Source organism: Larimichthys crocea, chromosome VI (assembly GCF_000972845.2).
Source record: "Larimichthys crocea isolate SSNF chromosome VI, L_crocea_2.0, whole genome shotgun sequence".
In the NCBI taxonomy this organism is placed as follows: Eukaryota; Metazoa; Chordata; class Actinopteri; family Sciaenidae; genus Larimichthys; species Larimichthys crocea.
Genome location: NC_040016.1, coordinates 21975998 through 21994471, shown reverse-complemented (window position 1 = coordinate 21994471; position 18474 = coordinate 21975998). Strand labels below are relative to the sequence as shown.

Genomic DNA, 18474 nt, shown 5'->3' with positions numbered 1-18474 from the left:
TTTAGTGATTTAGGTTCATGTTTGCTCAACCATCTTAGAGGAAATGTTTGTTCATAAACCTTCATTGTTTTGGTTTTGTTGCAGCATTCTGTTTTTTTTTATTAAGATGATATCTTAAAAGAACACAGAAGAATACGAAGCTACACATTTCAAATCTCCAAATATCTGTGTGCTCCTCAGAACTCAAAACCAGAAACAATGCTGAGAACAAGATGTAGGCGCCTTTAGCTACAACCCTGGACGTCAGTCATTGGTGAATATCCTGAGATGTTTTTCAAAGCTGCGGCTTCAGTTAAATGTCAAACATTTTGACACGTAGTTAATTTTTGATTCACATGTCAGTGCATCCATTCCCCGTCTTCCCTGTTATGACTTCTGCATGTTGTGGATCTGGTGGGACGGATCACTCACTGTCTGAATTTCAGTGTTTTGACTAATCACTTCCTGTGTGGAAAAGTTTTCCCACCAGTGATTGTACAGCCGCTGGAAATTTATTTTGTTTGCTCGGCTGCACCGACGCTTTCTGTAGAAGGAAGAAAAAACCGTTTGGTCAATTGGGGCCATCTGGTTAAAGTTCAGGACTCCGGGAGGCAAGGAAGGGTCTGGACTTCAGATGAGTCTCCAGAGAGTGACACCATCAAAAACTGCTGACGTGATACTCCTCTAACAAGTTTAAACTAGCTGTTAAATGAGAACAGTGTGAGGTGGCTGCCGTCACTGGTCTCTGCTGAAAACACATCCAGTTAATGATGCCAGCGCCTGCTCGAGCGGCTCATCACACGATACGTGAAGTGCTGTTTTGTTTTGTTGGGATTTCTTGCAGCGTTTCTGGACCGCCTGAAGTAAACGCTGGGCCAACAAACAAAGATGTCTGGTCTTTGTTTGACGTTGATGTGAAGTCGAACCAGATCGCGGAGTGGCTCTGTTCACACTGCAGCCGAGATGTTTGGCATCTCTGAGTTCCTCATGTGGAGATCTGATTATTTCAGTATGAAGAAAAAGAAACATGCAGCTCGCAAACTCTCATGTTCTCGCAACATTTGTGGTGAAACCTATGCTGACTTGTACTGGGATGTAGAACACGTGACATGACTAAATATTGTGTTTAGCACTGAGATGATTCTGATAAATGAATCAACCAGTTTTATTAGTTTGCATTGCACGTTTCATTATTCAGATCTTTCTTGTCTGGCTGAACAACACAAGCTATTTGAGGACTTCTAAGTATTTTCTGGCATTTTTATTTTAAGTTTATTAATCTAAAAAAACAACTAACATATTAATTTATACTAAAAATAATCACCAGCAGCTCTCGTCATGTTATTCACCCGAGACAGCAGCTTGATTTTTTCTTCCTGGACTGAAATCCTTCAACGATAAAACGGTTTCTAAACTTCCTGACCTATGCAAATGTTTTATAGGCTGCCAGGTTGTTAAGTTGCTGTGAGTCTGGCTCTCTGCACTAACGAAGCGCGAGTCTGAAGTAAAATATAAAAGACATTTTGTCAGAGTTGCAGCATCATTGAGAGTTCATGCAGTGCAGCCTTAATACAACTGACATGTGAGAAACACTTGACCCAGTTTTAGCTCAGCTGAGTGTGTTATTGTGCAGCTAAAACTCACTCTGTGCATGAATGAAAGCTGTGTTATTAATCAAGTAAATCGCAGCAGGTGACTGTGGTTACACGCCCAGTTATCAGAGGTGCTGAAACAAACAGAGCTGTTAGAATAATTAAAAGCATGAGTCGAGAAATATCCTTTGTTTTTGTTTTGTTGGCAGGTAATCCAGACAAGATGACAGATGACACAAATATATCTCGGATCTTCAAAACAATGAACAAGACAACAGAGAGCCTGGATTGCAGTGGACAGCGCCACCTGGCATCAGCAACGTCGAACCAAACAAACAACAACAACAAAAAAAAAGCAGCTGTCCAGTGGAAGAAACTCATCAGACGCCACCGCGGAGATCAAACAGCCGCATGTGGAACATGGAGTTCTTCTTCAGGGAGGAGGAGGAGGAGGAGGAGGAGGGGGGGGGGGAGGACGGGGGGGGGGGGGGGGGGGGGGGCCGATTGTCACCAGTGATAAAATAAAAATACACCCACAGCAACGCACCAGAGACAATAAAAGACTTTAAAAGACAGAAAGTTTTCTCTTAACACGATCCAGTCTTCCTCTTTTCATTTCTATGACATTTAAAGTTCCCACATTCAGTGTTTTCATTTAGATTATCTACACTGTACATGTGACATCAAAACTATGAAATAATGGAAACTCACATGGAATTATGTGTCAACACACAAAATATCTTTTATGTTACAGATTTAAGACGGTTCCCATGGATGCTGTGTCATTCCAACGGTGGTGGTTAAGTCCCTTGAGTTTCTAATAAAGGATGAAGCGCTGCAGTGAAACCAAACCACGACATATGGGGACGCTGTTTCACTGTATTCACTGTATCTGAAGAACATTACACAGATTAGACTGACACTGGATTCAATCTGGTTTGGGATTAGAGGTGGGAATCACAGTTTGGTTTCGATTCAAGCAGCATTGACCCGACAAAGAGGGATTCTCAAACGTAAGGTCAGTTTCTTGTTCTTTGCTTAAATTGATAAAGATTTAAAGAACATTAGTGTGGATGCTGAATCGGCGTCCGGTCACTATTGTTCTTCAAATCTTTATTATTAATCTTGCATCTAGGTTTTTTTTTGGGCACTTAACTCCTCCCACATACTTTGTCCTACAGAAACCGTTCAAATATCACAACGTTCGGCTCATTCAGCACATTACGCCGTGTATTTTATTTATTTATTAATCCATACCTTTCATACTTTTTAAAATGAATGGCACAACCTTCAATTTTTTTTAGTCAAATTCAAATTGTTCAGCTACAGACTTCATTCAAACTTTAAACTGTACACAAGCCTTTGTAACATTAAACTTGTATTCATCTTTTTTAAATCTTTCACAGTTTTTGAATTATTACACTTTAACTTTAATCATTTCACATTTTTTGCATCCACACCGCATTTTCCAGTTACTGATTACGTCTCTGGTCACAGATTCATAAAGCTCCTGCACATATTCTGCTGATGTTGAAACATTTTGAACTCTGTTACAGCTGCTGCCAACGCCGTGTATAACATTGTTTGTAGTTTGTGGTCGCCTGCCCCTGATTGGTTCCAGTTGATGAAGCGTGGCCACCTTCGCCGTCCCTTCCTGTGTGTGTGGTACCCAGTCTGACCGTCCAATCCACTCCGTCATTTAAGTTGGAACAGGCCGACAATCGTGGGTTGAACTTGCCAACGTACCTCTCTGTGTTATACTCGTGAATTTTATTGTCGATGTTATCGAGTCTACTAAATAGTTTTTTGTTGAGGTATTAACTGAGCAGGTCTAGTTCATTTGCAAACACAGAGATATTTCTGTTTAAGGCCGCTCGGTTTATGGGTGCTGTTTCGTTTAGGCAGTTAAGACTTTGATTTTTAAAGAATACTCTTGGTTATATTTATTTCTTTGGCTTGAACAGCAGCCACATGTTTCCCTTGTAGTCTACCTCACCTTTTCTTGTTGTATAATTAATCCTAATTCCTTCCTTACCGAGTTCTTGTTACTTACCTTTCCCTACACATGCTGGCTCGTAACAAACTCGCACAGCCTGTATTTGCTTCTGCCCTCACAGTAAGACGTAACATTGCTACTTACAACAGCGAGTGTTTAGTTCCAGTCTGAATGAATGCTGCAAAAATATTGATTGCTGCAGAATTCAATGGTTGTTTGCCTCGTTTTCTTTGTTGTAACGTTGTGTTGTCTTGTGTTGTCGTCTCTGGGGAGGAAAGCTGCTGGTTTTATTAAAGCCGTTATGAAGCCAAACACTTCACTCAGCTGTTTTGGCAAAAGGAAACCGGCATCGGTCTCTGAGTCTTTGGCACTTTTGGGAAAAACATTCCATCACAGCTTTTCTAAAACTTAAAATAAACAAAGAAAAATGAAGTAACAAGAAATACTATGTAAGCTGCATTATCTCACTGTATAGCAGCGTTTTCTTCAATATGTTTTCTGTTATGGTAGCTCGTCAGGTTAACGCTACATCATCTTGTTAAAAAGCTTTGTAAGGTTTTATTTCCAGTCTGAATGGCGTCATAAAGTAAAGAACTGAGGCGGCTTCAATTGTAAAGTCAAGATGATAAATGGCTCTAAAGGGTTCGATCACATCTCCGACTTTCTACTCACTGCGTTTATTATTTAGGTTAAAACCAAACGGGGCTTGTAAAAGAAAAAGTCACGAGTTCAAAAGTTTGTGGAGGTTTTTCTAGTGACGGCAGGGAATGTGAGGCAGAGGAAACATTTTGTAGAAATGTGGACAGCTATACACGTTTATATTTGTTCTGATTACATTACTGATGATCAAAAACTAGCAGCCAATCCTCTTCACTCTCTTCTCCTCTGCCATCATGTCCATAGAGGCTGCTGAGCCCGGTTACCTCCTCTTCTTCTACCTGGTAGTCCATAACGCCTGTTGGTACAAACACTCAGTGCTCAGAGCGACGGGTACCCGTCGCTCTGAGCTCACTGCCAAGCTGACGAACTGAGCTAACAGCAGCTACAGTTGGCAGCAGTTTACTTCACTGTCCATCATAAACTCTGTAAATCACAGAGAGTTGAGGCGGAGCAGCCGGAGGACATCAGAGGGAAAACCAGAAAACATTTCCTCCATAAAATATGATCCAGTTTCACCAGAATCAGTGAAATAGTTGCTGCTGTGTGACTTAGTGCCGTAAAGCGTTACGTACTTCTCCCGACCCGGAGCCCAAAGTTACATAGTGTGAGAACAGACGTACGAATGACAGAGACACCGTTCAGCTGAAGTCAGCGGCGTGTCAACAAGATTTCAAGAAAGAAAAGTTAGTAGATGTTGCTGATCATAGAATATAATCCGTTTTCTTGTCTTCATTTTCTGTCAAGTGTTGACGCTGAAGCCCTGATAGGACTCGCTGTCTTGTCTGCAGTACTAATCAGTCTCATCATTTTGCACAGCAGCTCACAAATGTTTAAACCAGCACTGTGCAACAGGAAGATATACATATTTCTGCCAGTTCTTCTGGTGACCCAGAGAGCTCGACGTACTGCAACTCAAGACAACACGAGCAAATTAAGAAAACATATGAATCCAAAACTTTATGCAATGATCTCAGGTCACGATGCACTAGACGTGGCTGAAAGGCACCAAAACTAATAAAAAACCTGCTATGCATTGCTCATAATATCCTCACTTGGCTTGGACGTCCATGTAGCAGCTGGACTTTAGGACTTTAGGTGCAGATCAAAGTATTTGCTTTATAAAATACCGTGTCTGGGTAAAATGTGGCTGGAAATTGTCATATTATAATGATGCTACTGGCATCAAACGTCACAAAATCTTAAAATACATTTATAATATTCTCCTAACTATTAGTCTGTATGATTTCACTTTGTGCTTCACATTACAAAGAACTCCTAAATACACTCCCCCTGCACTAATCAGCACATGGTCTCTCCCTGCTGGGACTTTCAGTCCCAACTCCCCGTAGAGGTGAGTGACCTCAACACAAACGTTTCATTAATAATAATGCTGCACAATCAAGCCACAGTCAACACTATAATTTTAGTTTTCCAACCACAATGAGCACATAATGACAAAGACAACTGTTTGTCTTCAGCCAGGCTCAGAGAGGCAGAACAAGATCTACAAACACATGAACACATCCATCGATGAAGCATTCATCGCTTTGGTTTGCGCCTTGTTGAGATAAATGACACCTACCTGATCATTAAGTCGCTCTCTGTGTGTGTTTGGATAATATTAATGTTAATCAGGGGTGTTAGTCACTTCACGCTCTATTAGGTTGTTGTGGAGAAAATGCTGAAAGTCAACGGCACCAGGTCAGGAGGGAAGAGACAATCTCAATCAGAGACATTCTCACATACAATCAGGTATGCATGAGTCGGCCAAGCTCAAAAACGGGGTTCAACATAAAGAGGCTCACCTGGGAGCGTCCAGGTTTCTTTGCTGCATGTCACCCCCCTCTCTCTATCTCTCTCACACACTTTCCCGTCATTCCTCGGCCGCTTCTATACATAATAAATGTTCAAAAATGAAAATACAGGTAGATTGTTAGAAAAAAAGCTAAACTAAAATTCAAATAAACACGTGTGTACAATATTTTATTATTTCCTGTTTTTCTACAGCACGTGTTGGAGATCTTTCACCAAGATTTAGACAGATAGTGTTGGTAGGTGTTTGGACGTGGACTGTTTTTGGTCTCAGGACGCCGTCTGACAGACAGACTCGGTGATGTAGTGACTTCTCGTGTTCTTGGACTGGACGGTATCTGTTAATTAAAGGAAATATTTATTTGCATGCTCTGGTTCACTGTGGCTTCTTTTATGGAGCATGTTTTCCTGCAGCAGTACAGAGTCGTATAAAAGTTTAACAGCGCAGCAAAACTTTAACGTTTTCCTGCAGTTTGGATTCTCTGCTCTGTGTTAAATGAGCGCCATGGACAAAACTGATTCTAACTCAGTGGATGTGATTTTTGTTGCTGCACTTTAGGACAGGAAAATGAAGGTTTACACTAGTGATGTGTCGGTCGCGAACGAGCCGGTTGAAAGAGCCGAATCTTTTAAGTGAACGACCGTCCGTCCGCGAGCCGTTCTTTTTTATTTATTGATTTATTTTGAACTGCGGGCATTGGCTACAGGTGTCACATGCATGCTCTGCAACCAATCATGTGAGGATTGACAAGGAGCATACCACCAAGCAGGGAGGGGCGGGGAGGAGACGAGAGGAGGGAGACACGCTGAAGACGAGAGACGAGTGTGGTGCAAAGATATATTATTTTTTACACTATACCAAAAACATTTTGGTTTTATTTGTCCAGATGTCAGTGGTGGGCATTAACAAAACACATTTACTTGAGTGTTGTTATTTAATTTCTCTTTTTTTCAGTACTTTGTGTGTGTGTGTGTTTATATAAATATAAAAAAATAAAATGTCTGTCCTTTTTTAAATTTCTATGCTTGGGTTTTTTTAGGCGTTTCTATCTGCTTTGTGTAGCAGAGTGGTTCTTCAAGCCGGTTAGTGCATTCATTGGGAGGTTTCAGGGAGTTACAAGGGATTTTACAACTGTAAATGCAGTTGGCTACAGCAAATTATTGAAATTCAAGTGACATATGCGTTCAAATACAAATCACAAGTAAAAACGTTGCTAAATTTGGCTGAATTATAAAAGGTGAAATGAAGACTCGGGAGCCGAAAGAGCCGGATCTTCTCGGTGAGCTGAGCCAAATGATCCGGCTCACTAAGAAGAGCCGTAATTCCCATCACTAGTTTACACTGATACACCCACAGAGACGTGCAGAGATCAGAGAACACACACTGCCATCTGCTGGTACTTTAACAACTTGGAAACAATTTGCAAAACAACAATTAATTTCTACTCAGGAATCTTTCAAATAAGATCACGTAGAAAATCACTGCCACTGAAAAACATCAAACATTGAGAAATTATCATAATTCTGCAATAATGAGAGGAATGGATTGATTGGAATCGGATTTGTATTTTTAAATATTTTGATTTGAAGCTCAACCATGAACTAATTTGCATGAACAAATATATTAGGATTATAATGATTTATTTATTTTCTCTTGGAGAAAATAAATAAATCAAGTAAATAAAAGTAAGAAAGGAGAAATGTGCAGTGACTGTAAATCATGACCTGTGTTTTTTTAGCTGTTATTATACAGTGTGATGGCATGTGGCATCCTGTGGGAGAAGCCGCTCCGCTGTCTGTCCACTGTGTGGTGGACAGGATGCTGCTCATTGTCCATGATGGAGAACAGTTTATTCAGCGTCCTCCTCTCCACCACAGTCTCAAGAGACTCAAGTCTGAGTCCAAGAACAGAGCAAAGCCTTCCTGATGATTTTATCAAGTCTGTTGGTGTCGCTGGCTCTGATGCTGCTGCCCCAACAAACAACAGCAAAGAAGATGGGAACCGACAAATAAACGAAAGTTGGTGGTGTTGACGGTGTAATCCCGGTCACATCACAACCAAAGAACAGCTCTGCAGCCCGGATGCTGACCTGTTGACCTGCTCGCCGTTGGACTCCATCCATACTGTCTGCTGAGAGATCCTGCATGTCAGCACCTGACTGTCCACCATGAAGCACTGGACCTCTTTACCCGCCCGTCATAAGGAACATCAACTCACTCTCACAATTCAAGTCTGAACTCAAACCCTCCTGTTTAAAATCTGATCCTTTTCCATCTGATTCAATGGCATTGTCCTATTTTAACCTGTTTTTAATGTTGTATTCTTGTAATTTGATACTTTATGGTTCTTTTGGTTTGTTTCTGTCATTTGCTGTCTACTCTCGTTTATTTTAAGGTGACAGAAAGACACCTATGAAATAAAATGTATCATAACATTCATGAAGACCTGGACCCTTTTTATACAGTGAAGGTTTAAACACACGTCTGACTGAAGAAGATGATGATGATGATGGTCTTATGATGATTCCCAACACCCAGACCCTGCCTTTGTTCTTCTTGGTTTAGTTTAGTCTGGATGTTTTCTGTGACAGTACTATTTGAAATCCATGTGACAAACTTGTAATCGATGTCAGCTGTATTACACTGCACCTCTTAAGACCTCAGAGGGACAGCTGATGACGTAGAGGGAAGAGAATGGACATGATGTCTTGATTGGACAGAAGAATTCTTTATACATTTTGTAATCTAAAACAAAAAAATAAAGAAAACTAAAGCTCATAATTCTACTTTATATTTATCATTAAGCTCGTAGTGGGTGGTGCATTATGTTGAAAGGCGTTTCAAACCTCGATTTAATGCAGTTCAGCTCAACTCCAAACGCAACGGTAGATAAATAGTGAAAACTGAACATCGTCTTTGTAAGAGCAGAGCCGTCATATCGGATCTCATCAGATTGGACACGTGTACCTTGTCGTCTTATCTGAATTATGCTTGTAAGAGTTTTAATTCAATCAGCAGACTTTCAGAGCGGTTCTCAAAAAGGTTTAAAGCGCTCCACATCTGCTGATCTGACATCTGGTTTACATTTCGTCAGTTAACTCGATTTCCATAATAAAATAGAAGCTCTGATTGATGCCTGGAAGACTACCGTAGACGATCGTATCGAAGGCTTCATCTGGCCGGGCCTGTTTGGATTGTACAAGGCCAAACAGCAGCTTCCTTTTCAAAATATCATTCCCACAGACTGGATCGACAAAACATTCAGTTCAGTGCCACTAATAGTATAATCGTAGTGTTTCCTTATAATGTTTCTGCCGTCACTCTTGATGTTTTTACATCGAGGTCACAGCTGATGGACAGTCGAGGTACATGAACCACAAACCCTGACAGTTCCTGCAGTCACGTCGAATCCTTCAAAGCTTTGCAGACTTCCGAGGACGTTTGACTGACAAATGTCCACCATGTGAGTATTTGAAGTCCTGGGACGCCACCTTTTAGTATTTATTTACGTGAATAACGTAAAGAGGTTACCAGAAATCAGTGACGAGAGAAGGGGAGTGGCACATCACAGAGATCCCCGGCTGGAATCGAAGCAGCAATGGTGTCAACGTTTGTTTAGCTTGAACCAGCAGGATCCTTGTTTGTTTTTAGACTACTCACTTTTCTCACAAAGTCAACAACTTACCCAATAACGTGTCCCTCTGTACGAGGACGTTAGGTCTGTTAGAACAATGTTTCTCAGTCCTGGTCCTCGGGGACCACTGCCCTGCATGTTTTAGATGTTTCCTGCTCCAACACACCTGGTTCAAATGAGCGGCTCATGATCAGGCCATTGCAGAGCTTGATGACGAGCTGATCATTTGAATCAGGTGTGGTGGAGGAAGAAAACATCTGAAACATGCAGGGCGGAGGTGCCAGAGGACCAGGCTTGAGAAACACTGTTAGAACTTCTCATAGTCGTTGTGCTTCGACATCCAATGGGTCAAGAAACAAGCCAATAGTTTGTCCAGATCTAAACACATTAATCCAGTGAAACTATAGCTACCTATATTATTTAACTTTGACTCATCTGTCACAAGTTGTAGGGCAAGACTGCGATTTGGTACGCAGCCAACATCCTGAAGAGTATTGGAACATAACCACTATGTCTACTATTTCATCTATGCGGTCTGTAAACTGACGGACAGTTTGGGAAATTAATGTTCATTGTGTTTTCTTGTTTGATGATTTAATGAGTCACATCGTGTTTCTGGATCCGTCTGCCACAGTCGAGCTGTTAACTGGTCATGTACCCAAGTTAACAGCTCGAATGACGATACAAGATCAGTGATAGGAATGAAAATCGCAGCAAACAATTGTTCTTTAAGAGTTACACTTTATCAGGAGAAACAATCCAGAGTCAACATGGTTCTCTTTATTTCTCATAGTCAAACATGAGTTTCAATCATCATAGTTTACAAGCAGCTGAGCTCTGATTTCAGGCTGTAACCGTGGCCAACGCTTTATCTTCATTGGCCACAGTGAGAAATTAAAAATTAACTGGGGGGCGTTGCACATGTTTTTTTTTTTGGCCCTTCAAGTCAATTAAATAAATCACTGAAAGAACAGAAAGAATAAGACTTGCTTTGACGTGCTTTGGTGGTCGCTTTGGCAGCAGTGCTTCTCTTCACCCTCTACCTGGATAATCACCCAGTAACGCCGAGCACTTCGTGACCAACTCCAGTCTTCTTGATAAGTGCTAACAGAGGGCAGCATCGATACACAGGGGGGATAAGGCCGCTGTACACTAAACCGTTAATTAAAGATACAGATAAAAACCTGGTCGGTCACCTTCCACCTCGAGCTGTGACGAGACGGAGAGAGCGCTCAGATAGAAAAGCATCAGGGTTTGTTTTTATTCCATGAACGGAGAGGGAATGACAGAAACGACAGGAGGAATTCTCTCTAACAGCCACAGAAGCACTTGATGGTGTTTCAGAAGAGCGTCGATGAAAGAGGAAGTCGAGGACAGAAGATGTCGGCGTGTCGGAGCTAAATGAGACTTGTTGGGTCGATGCAGGTTCGGCACCAAAGTCCTGCTGCGACCAGAAATTTGATTTTAATCAAAGATTGATCTCACCTCAATGAAGCAGAACAAGGGTTCCAAACTTCAGCCATGCCAAAAATCACTGATCGACACAGGACGTGATGCGAGATTCATTTCTTCAGCATTTGATATGAAAAGCTATTTAAAGGGGGGGAAGATCCCTGAAAAGCCGAGAGCGCAACCTGCTCAAACTCTCAGAGTGCTCCCACCCACCAAAAACACCAACACCCTTCTACCCACACCTCCTCCTCATCAGCTGGACGGGGGCTCAGTAGCGATAGTGGTCTGGTTTGAAGGGCCCCTCGGTGGGCAGACCAAGGTACTTGGCCTGCTTGTCGGACAGTTTGGTCAGCTTCACTCCGAGTTTATCCAGGTGGGCAGCTGCGACCTGCTCGTCCAACTGTGGACACAGAGAGAAACAGCTTCTGTTAACACCGAGTCGAAGAGCAGAGGTGACTTATTTCACAGTGAGGCTGCAACTAGTGAAAAGTCAACAAGACTCTGGCCAGTTTTTACTTCTTAAGCTCAAACTTTGAGGATTTGGTGACCTCTAGTGTTGGAGTTGCTAATTGGAGCCACGGTGACTCATTTTAAAGTGATGATGAAAAACACCACTATCATTAATGTCTGACCTTCTTGGGCAGGAAGTAGACTCCCAGAGGGTATTTGTCAGTGTTCGTCCACAACTCGATCTGAGCCAGAACCTGCAGGAGGAGAGGACCGCTGATTAGATTCATGTTTAAATCGAAATCAAGGCTGTGAATCTTCGTGTCCCTGTATCATGATACCTGATTGGTGAAGGAGTTGCTCATGACGAATGATGGATGTCCCATGGCACAGCCCAGGTTGACCAGCCTGCCCTCGGCCAGGATGATGATGTGACGGCCGTTCTTCAGAAGATAGCGATCGACCTGAGGAGGGGACGGAGACGGTTCAGATACAGATTGATGTCAAGAGGAGGCGAGCGCGGACTGAGCGAGAACACGGAAGAATGTGAAAGTTTCCCTACCTGAGGCTTGATGTTGACTTTCTTTGCAGCGTTTTTGTTGAGCCAGCTCATGTCGATCTCACAGTCAAAGTGTCCGATGTTGCAGACGATGGCGTCGTCCTTCATGTTCTCAAAGTGCCTAAAAGGCAACACAGTTATTAACATGCAATCATGTGATAAGAATTCACACTGAATTTCACTGGTCTGTCAAAACGTACTCTCCCAGGATGATGTCCTCGCAGCCAGTGGTGGTGACGAAGAGGTTTCCTTCCTTGCAAGCCTCCTCCATGGTGGTAACCTCATAACCTACAGCAGGAGAAGGCTTTAAACTGATGCTCACATAACGTGTGGCGACTTTTTGTCCCTCCCAAGTTCAGCTCTGAAGACGAGTCTTCTCACAATTTGTGTTCATGGTATAAATATACTTTTGGCCGTCGTCACTTACCCTCCATGGCAGCCTGCAGGGCGTTGATGGGGTCGATCTCCGTGACGATGACGCGAGCTCCGAAACCACGCAGAGCCTGGACGCAGCCTTTACCCACGTCGCCATAGCCGGCCACCACGGCGACTTTACCGGCGATCATCACGTCGGTGGCTCGCTTGATGCCGTCGATGAGGCTCTCCCTGCAGCCGTACAGGTTGTCAAACTTACTCTGCAAGAGTAAAAAACAAGTATTATTCAGGAGCTTTTTACAGGCAGAAGAGATGATTGGCTCTGGTGTCAGATTTAAAGATTTTCATGACCTCTAGTTAAGAGCCCTTCAGTTCAGCTGAATAATTAGTCAGTGAACTCTCACGTGGCGTGCACTTATCTCGATGTGTGGAGGATTAAAGGTCGAGGCAGGTTACCTTTGTAACGGAGTCGTTGACGTTGATGGCGGGAATCTTCAGCTCGCCGCTCTTCAGCATCTTGTACAGGTTGTGGACGCCTGTAGTGGTCTCCTCTGACAGTCCACGGATACCTGAAGACACAAGATCACATGATTATGGAAAAATACCCAGTAAACTTCCACTTTTAGACAAAGCTTCATTCAAATTATCGACATAAAAAGACAATGATAGCATGTAAAGTGCATTTCCAGCATGTTCCCCTCGAGTACAGGAATAAACAAAGCGATAAGTGTTGGTGGTGAGAATCACTCCGAGTCCTCGGCGTGTCGTAGAGTCTCAGTGCAGACTACCACCGCTCGCTCTCTGCCACCTTATGACACAGCTGCAACACTGACGGTTGGGCTGCAACGCCTCAAGGGGCATGAAGATCAACGTTAGGGGTTCGGTGAGTGAAAATCCATCAGCCACTTTGGCGCTGAATTCTGGGGCGTACCTGCCAGAAGTTTGGGGTACTTCTGGTGGACCATGTTGGTGAGGTCTCCTCCGTCGTCCAGGATCATGTTGAGGGGCTGGCCGTCTTTGAAATACAGAGTCTGCTCGATGCACCACACATACTCCTCATCGGTCTCACCTTTCCAGGCGTACACTACACAAAGAAAGAAAGAAAATAAGACAATGATATCACAGTCTGCTGAGAACATTCCCACAGACGGGCAGTGAATCTAAAGTGTCGGTGGTGAGAATCACTCCGAGTCCTCGGCGTGTCGTAGAGTCTCAGTGCAGACTACCACCAGTCTCTCTCTCTGCCACCTTATGACACAGCTGCAACACTGAGTTGGGCTGCAACGCCTCAAGGGGCATTAAATCTATTAACGTACAATATATTGTATAGCACAGTGATCTCACAGCCCAAAAAACCTTAATACAGTCCTCAGCTCATTTCATAATTTAGTCAACACCAAGGTGGGTGTGTTACCTGGAACACCAGCCTTGGCGATGGCAGAAGCAGCGTGATCCTGAGTGGAGAAGATGTTACAGCTCGACCACTGAACCTGGAGAGAGAGAGCGCATCGGAAAAGATTAAATTTGAATTCATCTAAATTTTATTAGAAAACAAAGTTAATTAAAGACTTCTTCTGGGCGATGTATGCACAAAAACTGGATTTCTACCTAACAGGTTTACCACTGGGCAACTTAACCTCACAGCTACAGTGTGTGTTTGTGTTCAAGTGTTGGTGGTGAGAATCACTCCGAGTCCTCGGCGTGTCATAGAGTCTCAGTGCAGACTACCACCGTTCGCTCTCTGCCACCTTATGACACAGCTGCAACACTGACGGTTGGGCTGCAACGCCTCAAGGGGCATGAAAATATTAATACAGTAATAATACTAAAAACTTCTGTTTACACAGACGACAACTGAAGCGCGTCTGTTGAGGAATTCAAGGTTAATCTTTGAGGACAGACAAATGTTCGGTCGCTCTCTGCATCATCATAAATATAAACCTATATGATCATCATGGACTTTAAAACTGTCACAATAAAAGCTGAATGAATGCACTGCAGCTTCAAAGTTCAGCTGCATGTAAATAAAGATTTTGATCAGTTTCCTCTTAATAACCTCACCACAGTAAAGTCAACTTCAATCCAAGCAAGACACTGATCATCTAAAAATGTACATGTTATTGTATCAAAGCTAAGAGAATGTGAGTTTGTAGGTGACACAGCAGTGAGTAAAATCAATCGGCGGCCTGAGAGAGCAGGTCACTCTCTCTGTTGGTTCTCAGGCTGCAGGTTTCCGTGAGACAAAACCAGTTCCCGGTCAGACAGATAAAAGCCGACATGAGAACAGAACACACTGGCCTTGAGGCAAAGCGAGGGGAGAGACAAACCCCAGACTGGCAGAGAAAGTTCATTAATGGATCAACAGACTCGTCCTCCCTCGGTAACTGCTGCTGCACTTTAGTGAGGCAGAAGATGAATGAAGTTAAAGATATCAAAAGAGGCCGCACTGCGTTATCAGTAAACTGCTCTCCAACCTGTGCACAGTCACAACAGCTAATCTGTTAATCTACTGGCCTGTACTCTGATTTATGATGAGTCATGTGACTGAAGAAACCACAATGAGGAGAAAGACTAACTGAGGCAAACGATCTGGCTGAGGGTGTTTTGATTCCTGGTAAAGATTGACTGGACCCAAAAAATGAACAACAAGTTGACTGAACACTCCACTGAAACTCTCACACGTCACCTCTGTGTTGTGTTTCGTGACTGATCAGCTGGTAAACGTCACCTCAGCTCCGAGGGCGGTCAGGGTCTCGATGAGCACGGCGGTCTGCAGGGTCATGTGGAGGCAGCCGGCGATACGCGCTCCCTTCAGAGGTTTGGACTGACCATACAGCTCCCTCATCTTCATCAGACCGGGCATCTCGTTCTCTGCGATTTCGATGGCCTTGCGCCCCCATTCGGCCAGGCTGATGTCAGCTACGAGAGAAAACAAGAGGTTCAAAAATGTGACGATAAAACAGCAGTGAATTATTCACAGTCAAACTATAGTATGCTGTGCAATGAACTGTTTGTAAAGGGCGTTAACAAAGCTCAGATCTACGGTCAACATGATCTAAAACTCAAACTTTGATGAGATTACATCTCGCTGCTGCAGAAAAGAATCAGGATGTGGTTTTGGAAAATCAGCAGATCTGTTGTACTTTAAATGGAGAAGTCTTGAAAGAACAAAAATCAGTTGATGACATCTGCTGACATTATTCCCGACGCATCTTTCTTGCCTTCTCGCTGCCTGCACAGCCGCTCTGTTAACGTCTGTTGCCACATGACCCTGCTAAATGAAACACGACACTGGAAAACGAGCAACAGCAGCTAAAATGCATCTCATAACTAACTTGATTTGTTTGTATTTGTACGGAGTAGAGCTGTTGAGACTCTCACATCAGAGCAACGAGTTAGTCGAGGTTTATTTCTTCAACGTGTCAGAACAAGTGTGTGAACGATAAAGAGTGGAGGCGTAGTGTGTGATAAATAAAAAGGATTTACACAGATCACGACGCAGCTTGTTCTTTTTCACTTCTCGTTTCTTTAGCTGCAACTCTGACCTGATGATCGTTTGAAAACTGTTTTTCCCTCATCATGTGCCTCTGTGGCTAAAACACCATCACAGCTTTTAACAAAGGTGGGAATGAGTGAAGAGACGCTCGTCAGCAGGTTAAACACCAGGCTGATATAAGAGATCCACCGCTCTTCATACAGCACGTCAGCTGAAATCTACAATAGTGTAATTACTTTATCCCATCATCTTGTTGAAAATACGGTTATTAACACACTTTGACTTGTAGTTCATGATAAAATAGAAAACATCGTCCCAGTTTAACAGGAGGTGAAGCTCAGGCTACCACAGAGGCTGCAGCCTGTGCAAACACCTCAGCGGGGATAACTGCTCTGAACCGGCGCTGGGCTGAATGTCCGGACCAGGCCAGAGAGTTTACGCCGAGGTCAAAGTCGTGACTAGTCTGAGTTCAATGTTGAAGGATGTGACTTAGTGTGTGTAGTCATCCACCAAAAAGGCATTTCATAACGATGGAGATCATTTTTGTGCCAACAGATCAAAACTAAGAGAACAAAGAACTTAAATCTTTAATTCTGTTCAAGTCGAGACTCTGAGGGGTCGCACCGAGGACGAGAGTGAGTTAGTGTTTCATTATATCCTCAACTAAATCTCTAAATAAAAAAAGCCCAGAAAATGTTGATCAAAGTTTATCAGAGCTCCCAATTAACTGATTATCAAGTCTAAAAATTATTTTGTCATTAACCTCTAAAAGGACTTAAAAGCACCAAAAATAAGGCCACACAGAAACAGGCAGCACAATGAAGAGAAAGATTAAAAACCTTAATTAAAGAAAAGGTGATGAAGAAATGACGATCAGTAACAAATATTCTGATATAAAGCTTCGCTGAACTGAATCACCACAGCACCAGTCTGCAGACTGACAGACGGCCTGTAGTAAATGATAAGACGAGGCATTAATTAACATTTCTGGACTTGAGTTGAACTCTGACACTGGACTGTGTATAGTGTGTGTGTGTGTGTGTGTGTGTGTGTGTGTGTGTGTGGTGTATATAGACTTTGACCCACAGCTATCTGCAAGCAAGACATTGAGTAACCTCTTCACACACACGCAGCAGGTGGACGTTCAGTGGAGGATACATGAGTCTGGTTACCGTATTTTTCGGGCTATAAGGCGCAATATCAGTTTTATAAAGGCGCCTTGTGTCAATTTTCACACATAAGGCGCAATAAGTGAAACAAAACATGTGTCAGGTCGAACTTTATTCAACTAATTCACAATGTGTCAGCCTTTGTGAAAGACTGATGCCTTCGCCCAGGCATCATCCACGATCCATTGGCAGACCGTGGCGCAACTCGCCCTGTCTTTGTGAACGTGTGCCCGCCTTCTGTCATCCAACTTTAACTCTGAACGACCTGTTGACACCAACATCCAGCGGGTTCTTTGGTTAATCCACCCGGAACGATGCATGCACCGGATCAGTTTGCCTCACTTGGGTTTTGACAATGTCGGTGAGACGGCGCGGAGTCGTAGGAGATTGGTGGAAAAACATAACATAAAAACGGACGCAACCAGAATTAATACATAAGGTGCACTGTTGATTTGAGAAAAATCACATTTTAAATGCGCCTTATAGCCTGAAAAATACGGTAATAGCCCAACATATGCGCCTTATAGCCTGAAAAATACGGTAATAGCCCAACATGTATGTTACATGCATGACCTGACACGTGCAGTTTGTTCATATAAACAATAACTTTTATTTAAATCAACGTTTAAGCGTCACCACGTGCAGCATTACTACGGTATGTTCAGTCAACACGCTGTGCAGCTCAGCCTGCGCCTGTCACTCAGGCGGCGTGTCGCAGGGCATGACGGGAGTTGTAGTTCGCGAACGGCGTCCAGAGCGAGCAGCGTGACGCGTGCGGCTCCGCTAATAAAACTACAACTCCCAGAGACTACACGAACGTTTTACTGCCTCGGAGCGGAGCATGCTCGACGCTCGGCGCTAATTCCACCGTTTCATGTCGATTCATTCTCGGATTTTTGAGCAAACGTAAAAAAAATAAAAAAAACTACAAATCCCGTTAGAAGCTAGAATAATAGCACGCGCGGCTAACGTGCTAATGCGCGTGCTACATAATAATAACAACGGTTGAGCGCGTGCTAGCAAGTTAACGATAGCAACAACAGAGCCGGGAAACAGTTATAAACATTGTATTGTTAGTAAAACGTTATTTAAACGTTAAACTAACGTTGTTTTGGTTGTATAATTCGCTTTATAAGCTGCTACAAGAGCCGTTACGAGCGCGCGAGCCAACCAACCGCCAAACGTTCGTCTTTAAAACGCGCTAAAACAAATAGTTTATATATTTTTATATTTTTTTGCACTGACCAACTTTGTAGGGAAGTTTCTCAGACATGGTTCTTTCTTGGTGTTCGGTTCCGGGGGA

At 43.1% G+C, this 18474-nt stretch overlaps 1 protein-coding gene and 3 non-coding genes across 4 annotated transcripts; all 4 read right to left on the bottom strand.

Annotated features, from left to right (window-relative positions):
- Positions 1-10431: 10431 nt before the first annotated feature.
- Positions 10432-18444, bottom strand: ahcy (adenosylhomocysteinase). Its single transcript, XM_010749207.3, has 11 exons — positions 18417-18444; positions 15235-15425; positions 13921-13996; positions 13438-13590; positions 12963-13075; positions 12559-12766; positions 12332-12419; positions 12135-12252; positions 11914-12036; positions 11758-11829; positions 10432-11525 (listed from the first exon to the last, which is right to left on the bottom strand). Exons 1-11 carry the CDS (start codon positions 18442-18444, stop codon positions 11394-11396), a joined length of 1302 nt encoding a protein of 433 aa, XP_010747509.2. The 3' UTR covers positions 10432-11393.
- Positions 13233-13368, bottom strand: LOC113745942 (small nucleolar RNA SNORA17). The gene has a single exon (XR_003462524.1). It is a non-coding gene; the product is annotated as a small nucleolar RNA SNORA17 (small nucleolar RNA).
- LOC113745943 (small nucleolar RNA SNORA17) lies at positions 13671-13806 on the bottom strand. Its single transcript, XR_003462525.1, has one exon. It is a non-coding gene; the product is annotated as a small nucleolar RNA SNORA17 (small nucleolar RNA).
- On the bottom strand, positions 14173-14308 carry LOC113745941 (small nucleolar RNA SNORA17). Its single transcript, XR_003462523.1, has one exon. It is a non-coding gene; the product is annotated as a small nucleolar RNA SNORA17 (small nucleolar RNA).
- Positions 18445-18474: the final 30 nt, after the last annotated feature.